This window comes from Aquila chrysaetos, chromosome 12, assembly GCF_900496995.4.
Source record: "Aquila chrysaetos chrysaetos chromosome 12, bAquChr1.4, whole genome shotgun sequence".
NCBI lineage: Eukaryota > Metazoa > Chordata > Aves > Accipitriformes > Accipitridae > Aquila > Aquila chrysaetos.
The window spans coordinates 23,414,234-23,439,184 of record NC_044015.1 but is presented as its reverse complement, the minus strand read 5'-3'; the positions used below and the strand labels follow the sequence as shown (position 1 = coordinate 23,439,184).

Below are 24,951 nucleotides of genomic sequence, written 5' to 3'. Positions count from 1 at the left end.
TAGGACACAAAATACTATCAAACAGAAAACCAGCACCATCTTCCACAAAGTTTTAAAGAAATCACTCCTACTTCCCTCAAAACAAAAAAATCCCCAAACATTCCTTCCAGAGACTGTTGCAAAGAAAGGTAAACGCTTTATCAAATCCTTGTTTAGAGCAGTTCACCCACCTACCAAGCATTCATACTATGAGGTGTCATTAGACAGGTAAATACATCCAATTTAAGGTGTATCAAAGACAGCACCTTTCATTGAGAAACATCAAAATTGGAATAAAGAACAAACAGCAAAATTACACCTAGTGTTATAAATTATCATAATTTCAATCTGTAATCTTCACTGCAATAGCTAATGAACTTCAGATTTCCCTAGCAAAACAGGACAAACTGACTTTCAAAAATACTGCCTCAGAAAAAGGACATTAATGTTCTACACTACAAGAAAATACAGAAATAAAAATCAAATGCTAAAGATACTACAGTGCTTTAATCATACTAAAAATATGGACAGTACTAAAAAAAGCACACATTATCAAGCCTGGAAGGGCTAAAGAGAAATCATTCATCTTTGACCCTCAGGCACTATATTCAGTAGACAGCTTCTGGCTTTTAGTGTAGCATGCAATTAATACCAGTCTCTGTGGTGCTAAAACAAGGTTTTGATGTCACTAGAGATTACAAGTTCCTTATTTTGAGGAAACTATTTTACTTGACACACCTTTAAAATTGTCCCACTGGGCAGAATATCTTATCCTTCAAAAATAAGGATCTGACAGATTTCAAGTTAGGTAGCATTCCTGATCCTTTTGAAAGTATTGGTGCTATTATAAAGAGGATGCAGCCATTCCTGACCAGGCCATCCAGCTTCACCAGTAATTTTACCACTGCTTCAGTTGGGGGGGGAGCAGGGGGGCATAAAAATAAAATCTTGTCAAACTCTAAGAAACCAGGCAGCAAAATCTGATCCTCAAAGAGAAATCTGCAATGAAAGGTAAGGGCTTTGTCTTGCTATTCTGTTTTCCAAGATATCTGGAAGAAAGGTTATATTAACATTTTCAAATAAGCTTCAATTTACATTCGTTGAAGATGGGATGAGCTTGAGGAAAAAAGTTTTTGTTCATGAAAAGGATGCAGAATTACCCACATGAAGCACACAATATCACACTTTGAAGATTACTTCAAAGTTTGTGATAAAGCAAGCAATAATTTCAAAATATATTCTGAAGTACAGTCAAGAAGATTATATATTAGACTATAATTACTCCTGCACTTTTAAACCACATGCAAATTTTACCCTTACAGCTATTCGTAATGAAGTGGTATTTCCCACAGTCCCAAGGGCAGACCTTACAGTATGAAGCATACATTACATTCCTTAAAAAAAAAAAAAAAAAAAAAAAAAAGCAGATGTCACAAAACTAGTAGCTAATTATCTTCAGACTAGGGAAACAGGAATGTTTTTCCCATCTCTGATGTGATACAAGTAAAAGCTACTATTTACCATTTAAAAGTGAAACACTTAGTAAAATATCTGCTAATTAGAACTCAGACTGCATCCTAAATATTCTTTTGTGTGGCCCTTTTAAACCTGAGTAAATGAATCTCATCTGTGCAAAGACCACGCAGTGGCATCATTTGCTTAAAGCAACAGTGGAATTTATTATATGCAGTAACAGCACAGACTGCAGTGTCACCAATCTCATAAATATCTGTTCTTAAAAAGACTCTCAACTTTGCATACCTGTACAATAAGCAATACTATTTTTGAACTGATAAATTCTCTAATAAAAGTTTGCAAGAGAAAAGTCCTGCATATTTTGTCCCCAAAAGTGGCTTACATGCTTTCTATACAACTTCTATGAGGTATAGGCATCCTTATATTTTGAAAAGATTGGACAGTATATAGGAGTTACCCCGTACCTCCTATTGTCCAAAAGAACATATTATGCATGTAGATGTCACCCAGCCTCAAAATTCAACAGTGCTTACTCACAGACACATTAAACCCATGCTTTGGGACAAAAATTAAGCTCTTCAAGTTACAGGATTTACCTTAAGTATACCTCAGACACTTCAAATTCTTAAGTATTTTCAATACTGTGGTCAGGTTGTTAAACCCTCAGCCGGTCTCTGTGGGAAGCAAACAAATTCTCAGTTCCTAAACCATTCTCTACCACGGAAAATTACTTCTCTTCTTGAGTGCCACTACCTCTGAAGATCACAGACAGCTCCAGCCTTTAGACTGTACTTCACTGTACGTCCTACCTTTTCAGAGAGGGGTGCAAGCTGAAGGCAACAATCAGATTCTCACACTATTAGCCCATAGCTGGAAAGTTACTACTGGAACTCAAAACACAAAGAGAAAACTCACCAGCTTTCAAGCCACTATGTCTTAACAGTTTGTACTTAGGATGTACATTAAAACTGAAATAAGAACTAAATCTGGGGTACATCAAGAATACAGAATGTCATCAATAAAACTGAAAACTCAAATAAACAGTCTTAAGAATAGCACAGATTGCAGGTAATGATCTGAGTGTTCTAGGTATTAATTCAACATACACTCTTAAGTTTGGCCTTCCAGGCAGGGATTTCTGATGAACCATTTTCATTTTCTTCTTATCAGAAAGGAAAGAAGATTGACTTATTTTGACTCTTCTCAATATATTTCAATTATCTCTGACCTCAAAGTATGAGTGCTACAAATGAAGACGACCTTTCAGTTCAAACACAGAAGACATGGTGACAGTATAACTATCCTTACTAATATCTGCCGTATGACACAATCTTGCTCATCTGGAAATTTAACTGAAGACTGGACCAAGAGGCTGATGCACTAACTGTTTGTGGAGATCAACCACTACAGGTTCAGCCTGTCATCAACTAGAATTAAATAAAAAGTTTCCTGTGAAACAGGACTGGATTCATTGACCTAGGTTCAAAAAATGCCCAGACCTCTTCTTTAATGAAGACATTGGTAAAGTATCTCGATCTTATGCCTCAAGTTGGATCACTAATAACAGATCATTACATCCAGTGAGTACAATGCCTAGATTCAAACAGCAATTTAAAAAAAGACAGCAAGAACTGAAGTGTGTGGAACACATGGTATTTCACTCAACACAAGAGGCAACTGCAGCTCCCTCATGTCCAAACAGCTGACAAACTTTTCAACTCTACAGTTACATTCAGAGGGTTTTTTGTTTGTGGGTTAGGGGTGGGGGTTTTTTGGGGACAGTGGGGTGGAGGTGTTTTGGGTTTTTTTTATGTGAAGTACCATTAAGAAACAAGATTCCCACTTGGTGCCAGCAAGGAGATTCCAAGTTTTTTAGATTTGGTTTATACAACAAACATTATTGGGTGAGAATCTGAAAACAAACAAAGTAAGTTACAATGCTGGGTTTACCTTTGTTGAAAAGTAATATCCAAAATTTATTCAGCCTTATGACAATGAGACTACTGTAAGAAATTAAATTATATTAGCATAAGTAATGCAAAGAGAAATAGCCTTGAAATCTACAGATTTCAGTTACATAACCTTCTCCCCTTAAAAGAGATCTCAACTTGCTCACGTTACCTATCGACTTGCATTGGTACCGTACAAAACACAGCACAAGTGTATAATCCAAAGGCACTTATGATCTAGTTTAGACACGAATACATGTTATAATCCAAAACAGTTTAGATTTTTCATCCAAGATAGTATCACTACATCAGGAGAATGTTAAGTGAACCACGGGTGAATAACTGGCTAGGCTCTTCCCTGCTCGTGTTATCTGAGCTGCCTTGGAACACAGCCACCGGTCGGTACAAAATTCAAGGCACACCCCCACTGGAATCAGCCTACCTACTGATGCAGACCCCAGCGGTTGCTGGCCCTGGCAAACAGGGAGCCACGTGGTCAAGAGCGAAGTTACCGTGCACAGAAGGGAGTTTTTAGACAAACTGCCGAAGTGGCAATACTACAACTAACAGTAGATGTAGAAGCTAACTGAAGGAATAGTGGTTAGAGGCTGAAAGACCTACAGCAGACTCTAGGAACACTTACCAGGCAAATACAAGAGCTCACTGATGCAACCCTGTCGCACCACTTACATCTGCCACTTCTGAACTGCTTGAAGATGGATGCAACATATACACTTCAAAGTATTTTTTTTCCTGTAGCTAGTAGCAGAATTTATTTTTAGTTCTTATTTCATAAACTTTAGAGCAAAGCTTTACTATTCAACAAAATCTACATCAAGTCAATAGATTAATGCTGTCCAAAAAAGAAGAAATTAATTTCCCAACCCTGAAACTGATTCCACCTTGGAATAATTCACGTAACTAATCTCAGGATGGTGGTAAGCTGCAAGCATTATGAGCCAGAATTTTATGTGTAAGAAGTCTGTTCCATCACCTTAGTAAGTTTTTGTTAATTTTTGGACAGACAACTGTAAACATTTCCAGAGATAAATAAGATGGAGAAATGCAATCCAAACTACGCAGCTTCCAGGTTGTCTCCAGCCAGCAATAAGCAAGCCCAATATTACAGAACTCATATAATGAAATTTTGGGATGGAGGTCAAAAAGAACACTCCCAACTGTGGAAAAGAAACATCTCTCCTTTATAAATTAACAATCCTGTAAATGGACAACACTGTTTCACAAATTAATTCCACAATGTAGTATAAAACAAGACAACAACTCCTGTCTTCTGTGTTAGTTTTTTTGGATCTTCTGAGTCCAAAATTTTAAACTGAACATTAACTAACAGCTGCTGCGTGGCAACTAGAACACTTCAGTATTTTGATAGTCCCTTCCTACAGGATGCCCGTTTCAGTGTCAGTAGGCGCCAGACACCCCATCTCACAAATAACTCTGCTCATCCTGTGTACTCCGCAAAAACCCTGTGGACGTGAAGTGATCGCTAGTCTCAAATTTTTGCTCTATACACCTTTTGGCAGAGCTATTTCAGCTGTGTGCAGACTCACTTGAAACAGAGGTGACTGCAAATGTTCAGCACTCAGGACATCTTATACAAAACTGCTCTGGATGTCATTTCAGCTATTAACATGGTAACGTTTCTGTAGAAGTTCGATAAAAGCTTTCCTGCTGATGACCAAAAATAGACTAATACCATTTCCCTAAAGGAATAGTAACACACAATAATGTACACTCCTCATAAGCAAGAAAATTTGCAGTTTCCACCTGCTGGCAGAAGATGGTAAATACTTATCTTGTAGAGGAAAAAAGTGCAGAGTTACATTCTACCTTAAAACTCAAACTACTAGCGTATAAGACTTTCAAAAACCAAACCAAAACAGCCTAGAAAACTGAAACATCACTGAAATATTAACAGAATTCTTTGGAATTACAAAAAACATTCATATAGCTAAAAACTAATCAGTTGATGGTCTCACTAACTTTTAGCATCAGCCTAGACAGCCTGCTAAAAGCCTATTTTCCCTTGTTACGATTATGAAACAGATTGCACAGTGTTCTGATGAGGAAATACAGAACCCAAACTAACAACCACCATTTCCCGTAATCATCACGCTGGGGGAGGGGAGGGGGGGAGGAAGGGAGGATAAAGGGGGAAGGTAAAGGGTAAGGGGAAATAACCACAGTAAAGACTAGTTAAGAACATATGAATGGAGTTGTGAGAGTTTCAGATAATCTAAGAACTAAGAATAAAGAACAACTGACACACCTTCTGAAAGAATGGCTTCCTTCAAATAGAGTAGCACATCTGCAAATTTTCTGACATCATTCACCAGTTGCATGATATATTCTGGATCCACAACAGGATTATCATAGCAGTCAGAGTTGGAGCTAATGCTGCTCAGAGAGCTGCTCTTGGTGCTGCGCCCCATTCCCCAATTTCCTGAATTAGAGATGGTGAAGAAGTTGGAGGTAGACAGTCGGGCTAATCCCAAACCACGCTTGTTACTTCCACCGTTCTGTCGCAACATCCCAGCAGCCACTGTGCTTATAGAGCTCTCGCAGTTAACACTCAGCGTCGCTTAATGTCCATTTGACAAGCCAACGATGAAACCCTTAAAAATTGGGAGGGGGAAGGAGATGGAGGAGAAGGAAAATTGCTGATTAGTGTAGAAATATATGTGAAGCAATACTTTTGTACTGACAAGATCCAAAACTTCTTTCAAGATGATTCTGCTTCACATCACAATGCTTAACTGAAGCATTACAAAGGTTTTTGACTGAAGTTATTTTAATTTGTACAGCAGATACAGTGTTGCACAAAAATCAATGGTATGCAGAAATTATTTCAAAAGCTAATTATGATGCATACTTATTTTGTGAGAAAAGTTTCTTCCCTGAATATTTATTCCCAAAACCTTAAGAATCAAGTTCTTCACATTTACCGAGACCTGTTCTTTACCATGAAATGTTACTACAACTGAATACAATTGCAAAAAACACTCGATGCGATATAGACCATGAGCAACATCCCCGCTTGCATCAACCACCAAGCTGTGTTCAGCATCCTGTCTCTTAAGATAATAGACAGCCTTGATCTGATAGGATGAATTTTCTTTGTGTAGATTGTGCCAAGCAAGAAACTGTGGCCTATCACAGTCCGTCTCAGAAAGGAAAACATCCTGAAAGAAGTTATGTGGGCTTTTCAGCCTGCTATCTTTTAATATGAAAGGCAATCAAAGGAAAGACGTAGAAAAGTGAAGAGATTTAAAAGTATTTTAGAATCAAAGTTTATCTGCAAATCTCAATGCAGTTATCCTGAAGGGTGTTACTCTGCTTTAGCACACCTTAAAAGTTCCACCATAAAAATGCACAAATTTGGGGGAGATTATATTGGTATAAGTAAGCAACTACCTGCATTCCTTTTGTTTAGGAAAAACAGAATGCCACTGCAAATTTCCCCATGTCAGGTTAAGCGATTCATTTCAAAGCCGCAAACTCCAGGTGGCAGAGTCAGGTATGGTTCCAGCAACTCACACAATGCCTGCTATTATTCTCTCAACACCAGGAGAAATTCTCCATGTTTACACTATATGGTAAACACTGCAAGGAAAAAACCACCAAATTGGAACAGGACAGCTAAAAAGTTAACGTGGGTTGCAGACATATCTGCAGCAAAAACTCAAATTCAACTATTTTTCCTAAAATTGAAAGTTATGACAATCTAAAAATGCAAGTTGAAACAGGTTATCCCACATATGTTTGTATTTGGTTAGCCCAACTGAAGAAGTAGCACCTTTAACATTTTGAACACTCCCACTATGTATTTCAACAAGCGTTATTCTAACGCACTTCAATTATTTTTCCATTATTTCTGCTTTATTTCTCTTTGCAATTTAAAAATATCAGAGGAAATGTGGTCATAGCAGTTGTTTTGGTAATTAATCTGGCAGGCCTTCCAGGGAGTGTGCGCTGGGGGCAGGGGGAAGAAAACTTCGGAATTTAACACAAATTAACTGCTCTAATTTCTGTTTACTGTTTAAAGTCAGTACCTATAAGTGTACACATGAGACTATAGAAATAATGCAGATAATTAAGCAATTCCAAACACCTCAAGTAGATTGAAGTGAGGTTTACATTAAACATAATGTTTAAGCCAGTTTCTTCTGTTCCCACATATAATTCTCACGGCTACAAAGCTACTTTGCAATTCCACCTTGCAATTCCAGAAAAAAAAAAAAAAGCCACACAACCTTCTCTCCTTTTAGCAAGCGTGGTATCTATTCATATCGAGATAGAGATTTTCATATTATTTAAAAGACATGCCTCTTAAGTCTGGCCAGCTTCAGAGTCAACTTTAAGTAGCATGATGTGTTAGACCTGTTCCTGTAGCAAGTCCACGCTTTTAAAGTTGTGTTATTTTAGAGATATGTTGCGGGTTTTTTTATTCAGACAAGCAACAAGTAGTACAATAATGACACCGCTTTGAAAATCGCAAGAGTGATAACAGTGTTTCTGAACGGGGAAAACTTGAGTGAAATTTTTGCTGTGGAGCAGCAGCAGAACCAAAACTGAACAGTTTAGCGCAACAGTCACCTTTTCCTCACAAATATTAGCCCTTACGTCTGCTCCTCCTGCATTACAAGGCAGATGGGGAAAAGTTTCCCTCACAGAACACATGCCTTTCATTACTGAGAAGCGTTTCATATTTCTTCAGGAGACTCCGGCTTTGAAAACGAAAAGCGTCCACCAGCTTTTCTATAAACGCCTCCAGACTCGTCTGGTTAGGAGCGAGCCATTGCCAGTCCCGACGGAAAAGGGGGAAAAAAAAAAACCCCACCGTAAAGCGCCAGATATTTCAGAAATTTGCTCTCCCAGCACAATTTCCCGGGTAGAGAGGGAGGTGAAAAAACCAAAAAGGAAAGGGAAAAGGGAAAAAAAAAAAAAGGTAAGACGCTCCCGAAGGGGCCCCGTCGCTCGGCCGCCGCCGGCCCCCCGGCCGAGGGCAGGGCCGCTCCCCGTGCCCCGGGCGGGGGTCGGGGCGCCGCCCTGCCCCCGCCGCGCATTCCTGGCGGCCCGCCGCCGCCGCCAGACCGCACGTCCTCCGCGGGCAGGGATTTCCCCTCAGCCGCCCGGCCGCGGGGGGGGGCGGCGGCGCGGCAGGTAGCGGGCAGAGGCCGCGGGGACGCCTCCGGCAGACCGCACGAGGTGCGGGGCAGGGCGGAGGTGGGCCCGGGGTCCGCTCCGGGGAACCGCCCGGCGGGGAGGCGGGCTCGCAGGGGCGAGACCCGCACCGGGGGCCCGACGGGAGCGGAAAAGGGACCCCTCCGGCCGCACCCACTCCCCCGGCCGCTCGCCGCGCCGCACCGCGCCCCGCCGCGCCCGCGGCTCCTCCCGGCGGCGACAGGCGACGCCCCCCGCCCTCCCGCCGCGGCGCGTCCCACCTCCCCCGGGGACGGCCCTTACCGGAGAGCGGCGGCCGAGCGCAGGCAGCAGCCGGGCCGCCGCGGGCCCTTCGCGCTCCCGCCCCGCTGCCCATCGAGCGCCCTCCCCACAGCGCGGCCCGCGCCGCCGCCGCCGTCCGCGGGGTCGCCGCCGCTCCCGGCTGCCGCCCCCTGACGACCCTCTGCCCTCCTTTTGTCCTTCTTCGGCGCCGGCAGGGCGTGGCTCTGCCCCTGCCCCGCCCATGGCCTGTGCCCTGGTACCCTCCCCCCTTTCCCTCTAGTTCTCTCGTCTCGGCCCCAGGTGGAGTGTTCTTCTTCTCTCCCGTGTGCTCTCCCTTTTCCATCTTTTCTGTCTGCTTTCTTCCTCTGCTGTTGCTGCGCGACCCGACCCGACCCGGCGCTGGGGAGCCGAGAGGCGAGATGGGGCCGATAAGCCGAACAATGGCCGGTGGGACACGGGAAGGGAGGATTCGCCCTCCCGCCCCCGCCGCATCGTCGTCGCTGCGCCGACGGCCAGCCGGCCGAGGAGCACCCGCGGCAGCCGCCCCGCCGAGCCGCCGCCGCCGCTTCAGTGCGAGGCACGGCCCGTACCTCCTCCTGGAAGGAGCTCAGAACTGCCGGGCGTTTAGCGTATGTGCGTGCACGGCTCGGGGCGAGGAGAGCGAGCATGCTGCGCGGGTGTAAGTGGTGTGCACAAAACAAGCTTCAGAAGTGAGGAAAAGTCCAAATTCAGACTTCGTGGTGTTTAGCAAACAGGATTTACTTTTAAGTGATTCGCCCAACAGGAAACAGAAACACTGTGGCAAAGGAGAGAATATATTTCTCATACTCGACCTCCCACGCTTTCTCCTCCTGAATCTTGTATGTCATTCATTGTACAGCTTCCAGTATTGTTACGAGTGAGTAAGATGCGCGCGTGCACACACACACACTTTCTTTTCTACTATACTGGGCTCGCTTTGGTCTGTTGGCTACTTAGGGAAAATAAAAGCAGTAACAAAATCAAAATGTAACAGCGTCAGACTATACCCCCAGGATGGGAGTGGATTCAGCCGCCCAGACAGCCCAAATGTTGGCATAATTTAGCCACTGACTTTATTTGCACGTGCACATATATGCACATTTTTCTGGTTAAGAAGAAAAAGAAGTTGGAAAAGCAGAAATTTGCAGCATCATACAGAAACTCACATAGTTCCCAGCAGCATCAGGACCTTCAGACCTCTGTACAGACTTTTGTTACGTCAGCTCACAGCGACTGATGGCAGCGGTAGCTTTTCCATCTAGAGGCAGGAACTACAAACCCACACTTTATTCCTCACTAATAAAAAGCCATTTAAATTCAGCAAACTTAGATCCGATGCCCAAGCTCTGGAATGGGACATACTTTCGATAACATATCAAAGCCCTCAGCATCTAATTCTTAGCCCAGTCCCTCAACCCTAGCAGTTGCAGGCTTTACATCATGGAATTCCCTCCCCATCCTTGCTCCAGGCTCCTTCCCCAGCCACTCCAGCACACTACCCATTCAGGATTTTGTGTCAGAGCACCAACATTCTCCTTGGTCCATTCTTCCTCTCCATACATGCCAAAATTTCTTCTGTTGGAAGAATTCTATTCCATTTCTATTAGAATTTATAAAGCCTGAAAGTAAGGAACCAAACCAAACCAAGTTGTAACATTACTTATCTCTAGTGTCAATATTAAGCACTGTTCAATAACTTTTCTTTACCTTAAAGAAATTCTAAATAAAATATTATGTATATTTAAAAATCCAGTAAATGGTTATCAATTCTTCAAGTCTTCTAAGTATGGAGAAAAGCAAACAAAGAAAACAATGCCCTGAGCTTCAAAAAGATTTTGATCATTCAGGTGATTGATCCAGAAGATGTCAAAATCAAGCCAGAGTAAACAATTGTAAACTAATTTAGCGTGAAAGCAAGGAAGTATGGTAGGGAATGTGAGTTAAATAGTACAATCAACAATCACATCATCAGAAAAAGCATTAAAGGTTTACTGTGGGAAAAGTCATTGAAACCATTAGATAAGTGTCCAATAGCAATAAAAAAGATAAACAAGAAATTCCACCTATACTTATCAATAGATAGAATACAAAGCAATGGATACTATTTGGTCTGCCAAACCTTTGTTAGAAAGAAAAGCATATAGCTACAGCAGACTCTCTCTCTTCCTTACAGACACTCTTTCTAAAGACAAAAATGGCTTCATCTTGCCATAATTACACCATTCCTAGGCACATTTTAGAAAATGCAAGGAAGAATAAACTCAGCTGTTGCGAGTACATATCCAGCTCTAGTCCTTTCACCGTTTCTGAGGTAGACATACCTTTTATTTGAAAAAAAAAAAAAAAAAAAAAAAAAAAAAAAAAAAAAAAAAAAAATCAGTTCTAGAGGTCAAACTGAGAGTGACAAAAAATAGAAATACTAGGATTACATGTTTTTATGCTTCTGAAATATTTTGTTTCAGGCACTTTTGATTTAAAACATAAAAGTGTTCTACATTGTGGGAGGCCTAGCTTCAAACATCTTTTGAAAAAAGGATTTGAGCCCACATCTGCCACATTATGTGAATATTAAGTGAAGTTTGGGGTTTTCCTCAAAGTAAAACAACAAACAATTATCCTTTTTCATTTTAGCTGTTCAGAGCTTTTTTCCCTCCCCATTTTCCGTTTGGCTGCCAAATTGAATACAGAGTCCTCTGCAATCCCCCCGAATCGAGACTAGCACAAAACAGCTGCAACCACGTACCAGACTGTACAGTGTTGATTACCTCCTAAATTGTCTTGGAAAGTATATGAAAGAGAAATGGAAATAAGAAGATCTACCTTCAAGAAAATACGGCTTGCATAAAAGGCCAGGTGTACAGCACAGCTTGCAACTTTTGCTGCAGTAGATAAAATAGAAGGAGGATTAAGGGTCTGACAGCTGCTGCGTGTTTGTCATCCTTTGCTAGTCTCCAGGGCTAATGCCCCTTTTTAGCCAAGTATAACCGACAGCATCACTAATGCAGGTTTCAGGGAAGCAACTGAAGTTGAGCAGGTGAAAAATTGTTTAAAGTCACCTTTTTTCAGCACTTCATCCAATTATCATAGTTTGCTTGGAACGAACAATCATTTCGTTCAATGAACAATCAGTTATTAGACAAATAGCGAAGACCAGGGCAATAAAAATAGCACAGTGTCTCAGCAATGTATTCTTCAAGAAGAGACACCAAAATCAAATTTGTTTTCATTAAAAATGCTGAATTTTCCTGTGAGCAGCCACTTAAATCTCTAACTCATTAAAAGCCACTTGTGTGATTCTTTTAAGTTTTTTTTTTTCCTGATAGAGCATGTGTACACAGTGAGATAAAAGCTATAGCACATCTCTCTTACAAAAAAAACCACACACCAAAACCCCCAAAAACCCCAGTCTTGGCATTGGACTAAACTCCGAGTACCTGCTTCTCCCTTCTCGGTGTTGAACAGTACTTCACTCACACAAAAGTCCCTCTGAATTCCAAGGAAAAGCCTGCCTGATGAAAGCTGCTCTACACTGCAGCTTCCAATCACTGTTACGAGAAGAAACATTCCCAGGTAGCAGCATTAATGTAACTAGAACTGGGAAAGTAACATTTGTTAAGAAATCAGTTTCAAAATACTGTCTCTATTCTGTGTATCTCCAGAAGTGCCAAATATTCTAGACCAGTTGGAAGACATAAATTATGAGTATATATCTTACTCTGAGCAATAAGAACTCAGTACAGAACTGGATATTTGTTACTGTTGTTACCTGCCAAGTCAGCAAGGGAAGCAACACCTGAGAAGGCAACCCAATTCTAGCCACACACTGAGCATCACTATAAATAATTTTAAACAAATTACTTACAGAAGTAACTTAGTAGAAGTTTCCACCTTCTGCTTACATTCCAGCAAGCAGAATTCTGCTCTCAAGAAGTATTTCCATAAACCATTTATTTCCAAGAATCTTACACACAGGCTCCTGCAAAAGGCCAACATCATTTGTATATCAGAAAACAGTTCAAGACTCAGCTCCTGTTAAAGGAAATAGTGTGACATTTTTGGTAAAACAAAACCTTGCCTACAGCTACGTTTTAAGTTTTAATGAATAGTCAATGAAGACCAACTAGAACTCAAACCTGAAAATTATTTGTATAAAGTTTGAGAAAACTAAAAAAATTGTTCCCCCTGCCCCATTGTATCTACTGCCGGTTTATAAAAGAATTTCTTTTTTTTCTTGTGCGATCTCCATTTTGGCTGTAACAAATGCCACCTGCCCACCTGAGAACCCATCAAGATACCTAGGTTCACACGCACTTCCTAGAACATCCTCCATTGCAGCCAGTGCACCAAATGCCCTTAGGGGAGCTATGTGGGTGAAACTGCAGCAGCCACTACCACTGGAATGAACCTGCAGAGCCAACTGATAGAGGACAGAAGCGCTCCATCTTCTGCAGACATGCTTCTCACCCAGGGATCACCCATCTCTCTCTTCTCAGTCCTGATCTTCAAGGCGTACCACAAAACACTTCCAAAGATGAGCAAGGGAAACGAAATTCATAGCTTTAGCAGGTATTAAAAACCGTGGTTTTTGTTTAATGGCTCATTACAATTCACCCCCAAGATAATCCCTGCATGCTTTTTAACGTGATGAAGAGGCCTCTTTCTTTTCTATAGGAGATAATCACTTAATCACCTCTCCCCCTGCTAATAGTCCCCTTGTCCACTAATCTCTCCTCTATTTCACAATTATTGTCTGTTTTTTCTCTCAGATGGTCTAGCTGATATTTAGCCTAATGCACAGCAGTTGTTCTCACACCTGATGCCCCCAAACTTGGCTTTCTCTTTTCAGTTATATCAGCTGATCTAATTTAAAACTCTTCCCTTTGTCTTTCCCTTTTTTATATAACATCCTGCGCTGCTCAAGATGAGCTACATACCATCATAAACTGTTCCTCAAAAATGATGCAAGGCTGGAAGCACGATATGAGAAATGCAACTGGACACAGAACAACTCCATTAGCTAATCCTCCAGGGAAAAGGATTGCCACTGGCATGGGCAGCACCCCATTTCCTAACTTCTAACAAGCAGTTTCTTAAAAAACTTCCACCTTAACTAGCAATTGCCAAGGAGGACAGTGGGTGGTGAGGAATGAGAGGAAAGACTGCATGAAGGAAACAACTTCCAGAACCTTCACAGCTTGCCAAATGCGCTATTAACCAACAGTAATTACGGCACAGCGACCTGCTGCTTTGGGATCCAGGAGGCCTGAAGCTAACCACCCTGGCTCAGTTAGTTCCACCTGCTGTACCGGTACCAGCTGGATTTAAGGGAGAGAAAGCCCAACAATTAAGGGTTAGTAGAGAAACAGGCTCTTTCTACAGGGACCGAGGAGGTTTGGCTGGGAACTGCTTGTAGGTGGTATCTTGCCAAAGGCTGTCAGCCGGGCTGCTGGTTTCATGTGCTCTGGGTAGCAGGGTTACTGCCTGCCAGCTGAGAGAGAGGTGGTTAAGCAAAGCTGTTGGTGCTGGATTTGCCTTGCAGGAGAAGGGGGTTGCGAGGTAGCTTCTGTTGGCTTTGTGTTTTGAATTAAAGGTTGGAAGTAGATTATAAGATACAGAGACAGTGTTACCCTGTTTCTGTTTCGGGATGCCAGGCCTGTGGGGTGCTGTGCAGGTCCCTGCTGTCGCTGGGTTTCTTTCTTGCGGCTCTGGAGCATGCCAAAATCCTTCTGAAAGCGCTGGCCATTGCTGCTCTCATCTGTAAAGCAAAAATTCCTTTATGTGCTCTTGACAGTTTTAATAGCTTAAGTGTTTGATAAATCAGATGCAAAAAAAAATGTGGCTAGAAACTTTTCCTTCCCCCGCCATTTGCATAACTACTAACATAACATGAAGGCAATTCAAGTACAGCAAATAAAACCCCTAATCCTCCATAGTTCCATAACTATTGTTAGAGAAAAATGGAGTGCAAGTTAAAAATATTTCTTTGCCAGAGAGAACGGTTTACCTCGGGTTGGGAGAGCAGGTAAGGTCCTTAAGCAGCAGTCAAATGCATTACATGTGATTAAGTGATTTCTGCTTTCAGATCTACGCTTTTGCCTCTTCCTTCCTTCTCCTGCCTCTGATATTATGGCATGATTGTCCAAATCCAGTCCTGACAAAATGATCCAGGTTAAAAAAACTCCTGTGGTTAAAGGTCTTGCAGTTTGCTGGGATCATTTTGCCAAGACAGCGAGTATGGCTTGCCTGGATGCTTGCAGACCTAAGTGTAATAGTTTGTGATGGGGTAGGGAGCTGAACCTCACAACCTGCTTTAGGTGAAGCTGGAATCGTTTTTCTCATTGTGACTTAGGGTTTTCTGTGCTAGTCTCACAGACTCTATTTGGATTTCATATGCAGTTCTGTTGCCAGGGATCATATTTTTATGTGGAGCCTAGACAAATAAAAGAGAGACTCAGGTAAAGATCAGCACCATTGATACCTCAGCTGTCATAGTTTGTGCAGGAAGAAACTGCTTCATATTCGGTTTTTATGCCAATATATCTGTTTCAGATACAATGATGTACATTTTCTGTTTTGGTGTGGGTTTTTTTTTTTTTTCCCCACCTCAGGAGGAAAACAAACAAGAAAAAAAAGAGAAGAGTTAAACCAAAACTATTCCTAGCTGCTTGTAACTATGTAGGCAAAACCCCTGCCTTATACTGCGCTTATAACAAGATATGCTATTCTCAGTAGAGGCATCCTCATAAGAGTGTAAGTGAACCTTGTTTAATGGGTGTAGTTAAAGAATAAAGATGGCCAATATTGGCTAGTAAGGACAATTGAGCTAAACATGGTGAATTTGAAGCGTAGTGACTACGCGTGCAGTTGTAACTATATCTGAACTGCGGCTAGGGGACTGCTCAGATATAGGGGAGGGAAAGGTGAACTGCGTTCTCCTGTGCATAACTAATGGCCGGTATTTGGTACTTCTGGACTAAAAAGGACTGGAAAATACACGTCATTCTCATCATTACAAAGTGATGTATACTTTACCCTTACTATAGCTCACAGATAATTAAACTCTGTGCTGAAGTAGATCTGATTATTCTGCTTTCTAACTACAGAGGTGGCATCTGACCATAATATTACTGAGGCTAGTAAAACATAATCCAGCTATAATGTATGGCTGCTCTGAAGTTTTACTGAATTTCCTATGCTGGTCACATTACCTGAGGAAGTATTTTTTTTTCATACCGGGAACTCATTCAGTGGTTTATATCCTGGACTTCATAACCTGAATATCTCAGTCAAATTCTCTCTAACATCTTCTTACCAAATTAAGTATTACAGTCCGCTTTGTGATACAGTAGTCTTAATCACCTGTATTAATTTAGGTCTTTAAAATGACATCCCACTTTATTGATCATTGGTGAGTATATATGCTAGAGGGTATAATATTGTTTAATGAAGTTGCTAAAGTGATTACAATGTGTTCATAGGTTTTGAAAGTGCAGTGCTATTGCCCATCTCTTTCGGTGTCAGTGAATTCAGATCAATCTCCTGAGGTGATACTGTGATGAGGACTCGGTAACTAGACTAGCAACAAAGGTGAGCCTCAGGAGAGAGGTCTACTCCTAGTACTGTGTAACAGTTTACATGATTTGTCAGTGGTGTTTCTCATCTAAAAAAATCTGCTCACTTCTGTCAATGATAATTATGAATGTCTCTTGATCATGAATATGAGCTTCAGACAAAGCTTCTGGGAGAGGACTCACTACTCTGAGCTTTTCTACCCATTAGTATTTCCTTTCTTTCAAAGTATTGGATCTTCAATCAAGTGATATAATTACAAACAGAGGAAAGAAACATCTGTCATGCAGTTGTGAGACTTGTCTGTGTGAACAGATCTGGTATAAATACCCGCAAGTAGAAAAGATACAGGTCCTTTAAGGGTGAGAAAGTTACTAAACACCTCTTAAATATCTTTGAGTATGCTAATCCCTGAACTACTGTACAAAGGCTTCAGTAAAAGTAGTGAACTCTATTCAGTTTCTGATAAAACAGTTGTAGATGCCTGGTCCCAAGGGACAACTCCTGAGTGGATCTCGGCTGTGAACGTTCTGGCAGCCTAGGTGCAGCACCTGAATTCCTGAAGGGGATTTCCTACTGACCTTAATGGCTCTTTGCTGAGGGCACAGGTTGTTCAGCTGTCCTATAATGAGGCTCCTAAATCTTCCTATTGACAATACAGGGAGTGTAGGTGCCTAATACAGGATTCCCTGCAGGCCATGGGCTGGGACACCAAGTGTTACAGCCCATCAGTCTCTCACTGGACTTGTCCCAAAAGTTGCTAATCCACCACCAACAGTGGTTTCTCTGTTTTGTTTTGTTTCCTGTTTTTGCTTTAAATAGTAATGATGAATCTGATTAGCTGCAAGACAGCAGATGCTGTGGTAACGGAAGATTCGAACAACAGATGTGAGAATAGACTCTGGCCTTGGTTTAAATGACATACGTTATTTATTATTATTTAACATTTTCTTGTGCAATGGAAGCCAGGTTTTCTACTCTTTGAGAAACTCCTTACTGAATAATATGTACAAAATCAGGACCATTATTATTTTATGCATATATATCTAAATCTGAGAAAATATAGTTGTTGTATCTAAAAAAGCAGTATATATTTTGAAATATGATACTGACCACAGAAGGGTTAAAGTGATAAGCTAATAGAACTGATCTATTTCTGTCATCTCTCCTAGGTAAAATAATCCAATGTGATATTTATCGTTGAAGGTCAACAAAGGAAATGTGTAAAGCAGCGTTACTTTTGGTTATATATATGGCATAAAAATACAGAGTACAAATCACTACACTGAAAACCACAGTATTGTAACAATTTTATTCTGACAAAAGCTGTAAATGGTTTGCACTTACTGACAGCTATTAAAAAGTTTAGTTTTAGCAAATATTATTGTCTAAATCTGTAGCCCTGAGACACCCAAATTATATATAAATAGAAAACTGCAGTATTAAATAAAAAACCCAAGCCCTACTTGTTTACATCCAAGCTCTTACTGGTTCATTGGCACCTTAGCAGTATGGAACTGTTTGATAACAGCATGAATGAGAAATCAAAGTCGATAGGTTTGCAAATCTTGTGAATGGAAAGGCCACTGATGTTGCCTGAGCTATGGCAGAATGCACTCTGACTGGAGACCCTCCTCAGCTTTCTCCTGTGAATTAGCTTGTCTTGGTAGGAACACATGGGGATGCCCTGTGAGTATCCCAGCTTGCCCCGTGATTCAGAAAGATGGTGGTCCCCGCTTACGATGGGATGCCTCTGCGAGGAGACTTAGACCACGTGTCAGATTAAGATGACTGCAGATAGAGTCCTTTTGCTTTGGCAGATGCTGCTGTTAGTGGCTCTGGGAAGAGCAGTCTGAGCAGGTACAAGCCTACAGAGAGGCAAATTCCATTCTCCTAGAAACAGAGGTCTTTACCCAGGGCAGGCTACAAACCTGGGCTGGTTCTTTCCTTGCCACCCTGATACTGTCTTGCGGAGTGGCTTTGGAGACCACCCTCTTCAGACAGACAGCCTCCAATTCAAGATTTAGCCATGAAGCAGCCAAGAAAGCAATACTGGCAGTCATCTCTAGCGTAGGAATGTGACTCCAGTGCTGATGGAGCGTTTGCCATCTAATTTCAGTAACTTCTTCCAACCAATAGAAAAAAATCTATGAGACAGGCTTGGCTGCCAAACATTACAGGCTTTGAAGTCTGCTGGCAGGTAAAAGCTGCATGTCAGTGACCTACAAAAACATCAAAAGGCATGTCAGGGAATGCTGTTGCAAGGGCTGGAAGCTGGAAAACTAAAAGAAAATCCTCAAAGATAATACTAAAGGACTTCAAAGCTAGGAGATATGTAGAAAATCAACAACACTGGTCAAAATCAGACAGAAGCAAAAATTTCTCTGACTTGAGTAGAAGTTGGAAAGGAAATAAAAGGGAGAAATATGTACTGATTTTTATGGTCACATGTGTACACGTACTGTGTAAGCAACAGCTATCTTGTCTTCAAGGTGTATATATCAGTATGCTCAGAATATAAATATATACAGTTAATGCTTCAAAAGGAGACTAATAATTGATATCCATAGTTTTCTTTTTACTCACATATCTAAAGGTGCTGTATAATATGATTTTTTTTTTAATAACTGTTTATCACAGTGTAGTGAGTATGTAATAGCGAAAGACACTATCATTAAAGATCAGGTCCTTCACATAACCTGCCAGAATCCAAATGTCACACCTGAAAGACTCAAAGTGAAGGCATTAATGTAGGACATTTACTCGGCTATGGATTAATCTCAATAGTATAAGGCTTTTCATAATCTCTGGTACTTTATCTGTAAGTAAGGCTTTTTCAGCAATAAAGATCTAACATAAGAACATAGAATTTATGTAGAAGGAACTTTTGAACTGGAAATAGGTAATGCTTCAAAATAAGAATGACCAGGCTGATTAAGACATCCAGTAAGAATCTGGTAAGACCAGTACCCTGCTTCTCATAATAGCCATGAATGGATGCTTAAGGAAGATATGAAAGACTGGACAGGAATATATAATGCTTTCTCTGAGCTTCCGGCCATTTGCAGCTGAGAAACTTCCTGAGCCAAGCATGATTTCTGTATATCTAGTAATTCTCAGTGAAATCCTCTCCCATGAACTTGTGTAGTCCTCTCCTGAAACTAAACTTTTAGCAAACACAACATCCTGTAGCAGGGAGTTCCCAGCTTTATAAACAGACACTGTGTGAAGAATTACTTCTCCCCCCATGCCAGTTTTGACATCTGAGAGTCACAGTTACGGTACTGAGATTCAGCCTGGGTTTCTGAATCTGGCTGCTGCCACAAAACCTGTTCTGTGAAGTCAGGCTCTATTGGAACAAGCTGCAGGAACGGGTCCTCCATCAACGCTATTGCGCAATGAGTGAAACAAATCAGAAAGGAGAAGGCAATAGCAGCCGCCTATGACCTTGAACATCAAAATGACCATGTGAAGACATTTTTAAAATGCATTATAGCACACCTGTGTGTGCTCTGTGTGGTTTACCATGGCACCAGAGTGCACAGGGCTGTAGCTTAAATTCCACTGATGATTTTTTTCCTTTTTGTGAAGTTCTGTTTTCAATTTTCAGTGTGTAGCTGTGTTACCAAATATGGGAGAATCTGCTACCACTTTGGACTTGCACCACTGGGGATGCATAACATAAATGGATTTCTTTTTTTAATTTTTTTTTTAAATTCCAATGGTAAGCACTGATTCCCTGTAGCCTCCAGTGCAGACAGAGATATGCTTACAGTCAGATGGTACGGTAGATCAGATTTTTTCAGCTTTGCATACGTACAATTAAAAAAAAGAAAAAAGCTGTGAAAAGGAATGCTGTTGAATATATCAGATACAGTAAGAAGGGTTAAGCTGTTCAGATCACCTGCAAGTTTGTTTTTTTTTTTCCCCCTCTCCAGGAGGAAAATCAACAGTTCCCTTGTCCCTAGGGTGGTAGCAAGCCCTAACAAGGAAAAGCAGGACACATACCTTCCTTCCTTCCTTTATAACTAGTCACTGAATTGCTCCCAACCCATTCCAGATCTGGTAGGATAACTTAATTGTCTTCACCTGGAGGCCACTGCCTGAATTCCTGTCAGTTAATATAACACCTATGGAGTAAGGCACCACTAATTCTTTCTGATGAAAGTGGGTTACGCACCCAGTCCCATGGTCATGAGCAGTTTCATAGGTTCATTTGCATATGAAGATTTATGAGTTTCCTGGGTGTAACTGCACCTATAAAAGTTTGAGTCTATAAGTGTCATCAAACATAATTCCTCCCTAAAGAGTTAGATATATGAAAGATGAAGAACTCTTTAATAAGTTGTGGTTATGACTGAAATTTTTAATTGCTTCCTTTACAGTGAAAGGTCTGTATGGAGAAGGGAATGCTGCTGGTTTTCTTTCACTGGTGGTGAAATAGGGAAATTTCCATAACAATTCATGATCAGGTGTGCAGTGTTACTCCATAAGGCAGCTGAAATTTTGCAAAGCTATTCAGACAATAATCCTCATCACAGAATGTTATCAACCAGTACTGTGGGTCATAATTCCCCATTTCTGTAGTTATAGATACCATTCACACAGAATGTCAAGAGGAGTCTCCAAGATTCAAATCCTAAATCAGTAGTAAACCAGCAAGTTTATACCTTTTTCCAAACAAGTAGCTAGACAATTAGGCTAGAAAAATAAAAATATTTAAGCATGTGGACTCAAAGTAATTTGTTGTTGTTATGTACTTGTTCTATTCCTACAATTATTTATGAAGTATTTTGTAATAAGCTTTGAAACCTCACTTGTGTTGCCCGATTCCATTCCAAGTGATGTGAAATATTAATGTTGTTACTTTAAAGACTCTGGAATAGCAGTGAAAACAGTTGCTTCCTAGAAAACATTTTGACAGTTTGGTGAGGCATCAGGGAGTTCCACTAGACAGCATCTTATCACACTATTGCATAGATAGCCAGAATAAGTTTCAACATAGACCAGTAATGACTCCTTATTCATATGTCCACTGCAGAAATGAGAATATGGTAAGTAAGACCAGAAGGCCTCTAAGGCTTGAAAACCATGGTAAACATGATTCTGAAAGAAGTAAAAATGTGCAAGTCCGCAACCAGGATGATAAGCAACAGAGAGAGAATATTAATAATTCTATTTTTAGCCATGTTTACTGATTTATAAATTTTATTGCATAGAATAATGATTTAATGTAATACTTCTGACAACAAAATGAGAGAATTACGTAAGTGGGAGACAAGTACAGAGGGGAATGGCAAAAAAATTTCTGGATAAGGAAAGGTATCTGTTTCACCAATGCTATCCTAATATACCCCTAAGTGTTAATCTAATCTAAACAAGACTGAAAGCTTATATAAACTAGAGCTTTGAATTCCCATGGATAAGAAACAAATACTGCTTTTTGAAAACTGCATATAGTTATCATATGTTGTATACTCTTGTATATATCCTGTATCAACAAGTCTGTATTTTGGGTTGTATTCAGAGATACTGAAAGCTATAGCTTCCAATCCTGTAGCTGCTTGTGATTAATTTAAAAATAAACCTGAGAGACAGAGGGGTCTTAAGCATGCACAGGGCTCCTCCTAGAGTGAAATTAATGGTATAATTTTCTTCTTAAGCTCAAAAGATTAAGCTCTGTGGCAAACAACAAAAAGCATCTGACAATGTTAGTCACTTTAATTTTATTTTACAGATCACTCTCTGGATACTCACTTCAACTATTTCAGTTATATAGGCATCCTTAGGAACCTTTTTTTCCTTTTATGTAAAGAACCTTAACATACCACAGGAAAGGAATGGAATACCTGTTTCTCAGGTGTCTTTTACAAATATGCTTCTTCACTGCTCCCATAACTACTGAAACATTACGCAAAGTAGACAAACAGTGACTTAGACTGGTTTAACTACTATGACAGCAGACAGAATATGCTCATTAAATACACCTTTGGTAAATTAAACGAAAAATTCTTATCTATTGATTATTAGCTCCGAAGTTGCACTACTAATATTATTTCTGCCCAATGTGTTTTACAGATATTCCATAAAATCAAAGTTATGAAGGCAAAGAGGCCTACTCTGTTTCACCAGCGATAAGCCCCTACTGTACAGATGTTCACTCAGACTGCAGTTAGTCCACACAGTCACCTCTAATACATACGTAAGATATGGGAATGAAGACAGGATGAATACAGATCAAGAAAATAACAAACCTAACCGTAGGATTTAAATTATCTGTCAAGATTACAGCAAATGCAGATACTGCCTGCCATTACGTGTATGATATTTGCATGGATTATTTTCTTTAGCATTTGCTTTTTTATAATGTTAGTGTAAGTGGCAGCTGAGTGATTTACAAATCTAACTTTATGGCACCATCCTGTGGCGTACTTGATAATTACACAACTCTCAACTGCTCTTTCAGCTGCTGTTAACTGGCTGTGGCTTTCCATCGTGAGCGGCCACACTCCCCAGCAGTGGTGGAGCAGAGGACAGTTTAGAGCTTTAGTTTCACATCTCTTTCTGTGGCTAAGTATCACTGGCTACTCTAGCAAAGTTTTACGTTACCCGTGGGAAAGTGGTTGGAAGGGAAGCGAGTTTTCCCTACTGTCCTAAAATTGATTCAAATATACTCCTCAACCCATGGCTGCTATGTATAATACAAATAAAATATAGAATTGGGAGATAGGTGTTTGAAGAAGAAAAGCTCAGATTGGACGGGCTGAAAATCTTCATCTCAAAATCCTGAAATAAACCAGAATAAGAAGACTGTGGGATTGGTTCTGTGGTAAGTATTTCAAATAAATACCTAAAGTCAGAGTGGTATATGACTGGAGAACAGGCAATACGGTATCTGCCTGTATAAAGGAGGGAGAGGACAGAAGTGATTCATGTCTGAAAGGTCCCTGAATTTGACCTGAGTTGTCTGCAATAATTTAAAGTAAATAATGAAGTGGTGAATAATTAGATATAAAAGTAGACAAGATTGTGCTGTTTCTGTTGTGGGTTTTTTTTTAAATAACTCGATTTTCTAGGCAATGTGACACACTTCATTCAAGTGAATATTAATAAAACACATTATGTGGTGCCACTTGGAAATTTATTAATGAAGCTAGCAAAGTTGGTAAGTTTTATGAGGATTATAATACAGGCAAGGAACTGGCTAAAAGTGGTAAGGTACTGAATGATTTTTGAATGGTGAATCCAGCCAGAAGAAAGCTATTAGATTTTACTATAGTCATTAGTGACCTGACATAAATGTTACCAGTGCTCTGCTGACAAAAACAATTAGAAGGTATCATTAGTACTATGCAGAAAAAAATGGTTGTTCCCAAGAAATGGAGGCATGAAACAGAATGAAATTCAAAAATACAAACTATAACATCATACTTCTGAAGAACAATAACAAAGAACGTGCTGTAAGGGGAACACAATATTTGGAAATAGCAAAACAGGTTGATCTAGTTTATACAGGATGATGACAAGTGTGATAAAATTGTAAAAACATCAGGATTTACTTACCACCTGAGGTATTTCCTGCAGAAATAGGAGTGATGCTGATTAGACTTTGAAATAGAATATTCAAGTAAATCAGTATGCAGAAAAGACACACATCACTGGCACATATTCAGAAATGACTACTGAGGTGACCAAGGGAAGAAAAACAAAGGTTGAGCGAGATTAGACATGATTGTTGCATATAAATATGTTAACCAGGTAAACACTGAGGAGGGAGGCCTGCTAAAACGAAAGGGCAGTGATGATGAAGAACAAACCAGTATGAACTGTTAATTTATAAATTAAGAATAGAATTTAGAAGAAAGATGCTAACCTAGAGGACCGAGTTTCTAGAACTGATTTCCAGTTGGAACACGGGAACAAAATCTTCAATGGTGAATCTAAACAAAAGAAACGAGGTGATACAGTGCCTCCAATAACAAGAACTGGACTTGATCCACATCTCTTCCAGGTCTATATTCTTTTATACTGTTATTCTGAAGATTAGTTAATTGTGCTTTTTTGCAAATATGACCCTAGAATGTGAATTTATTAGCTTTACACTATTTGTGGTTTAGCCCCCAGTTGACTAGAAAACTTCTGGGGAGAAACCCAGGCCTATACAGCATGGTATCATGCATAGCACCACTCTCTCCAGTGTTAATCTTCAACAAACTGTCCTTCAGGAAATGTTGTTGAGTCCTCCACAAGCTGTCAGCCCAGCCTTACCTGTGGTGGATCAGATATTTCCCAGATGATCCTATAAACTAAAGACTGGTTGGATGTGTTCATTTATTAGAGCCAGCTAGGAAGAAGCTGAATGCTACCTTCAAAAGGTAAGAATGTAGTTAAATAAGGTATCTATACTGGAATGGCTAGACAGTGTATGGTCACAAGCATAGTGATATTTCTGGGTTTATGGCATAGGTTGACTGAGTTTTCTGCTACTACTAGG

At 40.4% G+C, this 24,951-nt stretch overlaps 1 protein-coding gene across 4 annotated transcripts in view; it reads right to left on the bottom strand.

The window, feature by feature from the left end:
- ARHGAP29 (Rho GTPase activating protein 29) overlaps window positions 1-9,022 on the bottom strand; it is a 54,744-nt gene extending 45,722 nt beyond the window's left edge. For all 4 annotated transcript variants that reach the window (XM_030032594.2, XM_030032598.2, XM_030032596.2 and 1 more), the window contains exons 1-2: window positions 8,889-9,022; window positions 5,692-6,037 (exon numbers count right to left, since the gene is read on the bottom strand). In XM_030032594.2, coding sequence (XP_029888454.1) covers window positions 5,692-5,953 — 262 coding nt within the window. In that variant the 5' untranslated portion in view covers window positions 5,954-6,037; window positions 8,889-9,022. The remainder of the gene's footprint in view (window positions 1-5,691; window positions 6,038-8,888) is intronic.
- Window positions 9,023-24,951: the final 15,929 nt, after the last annotated feature.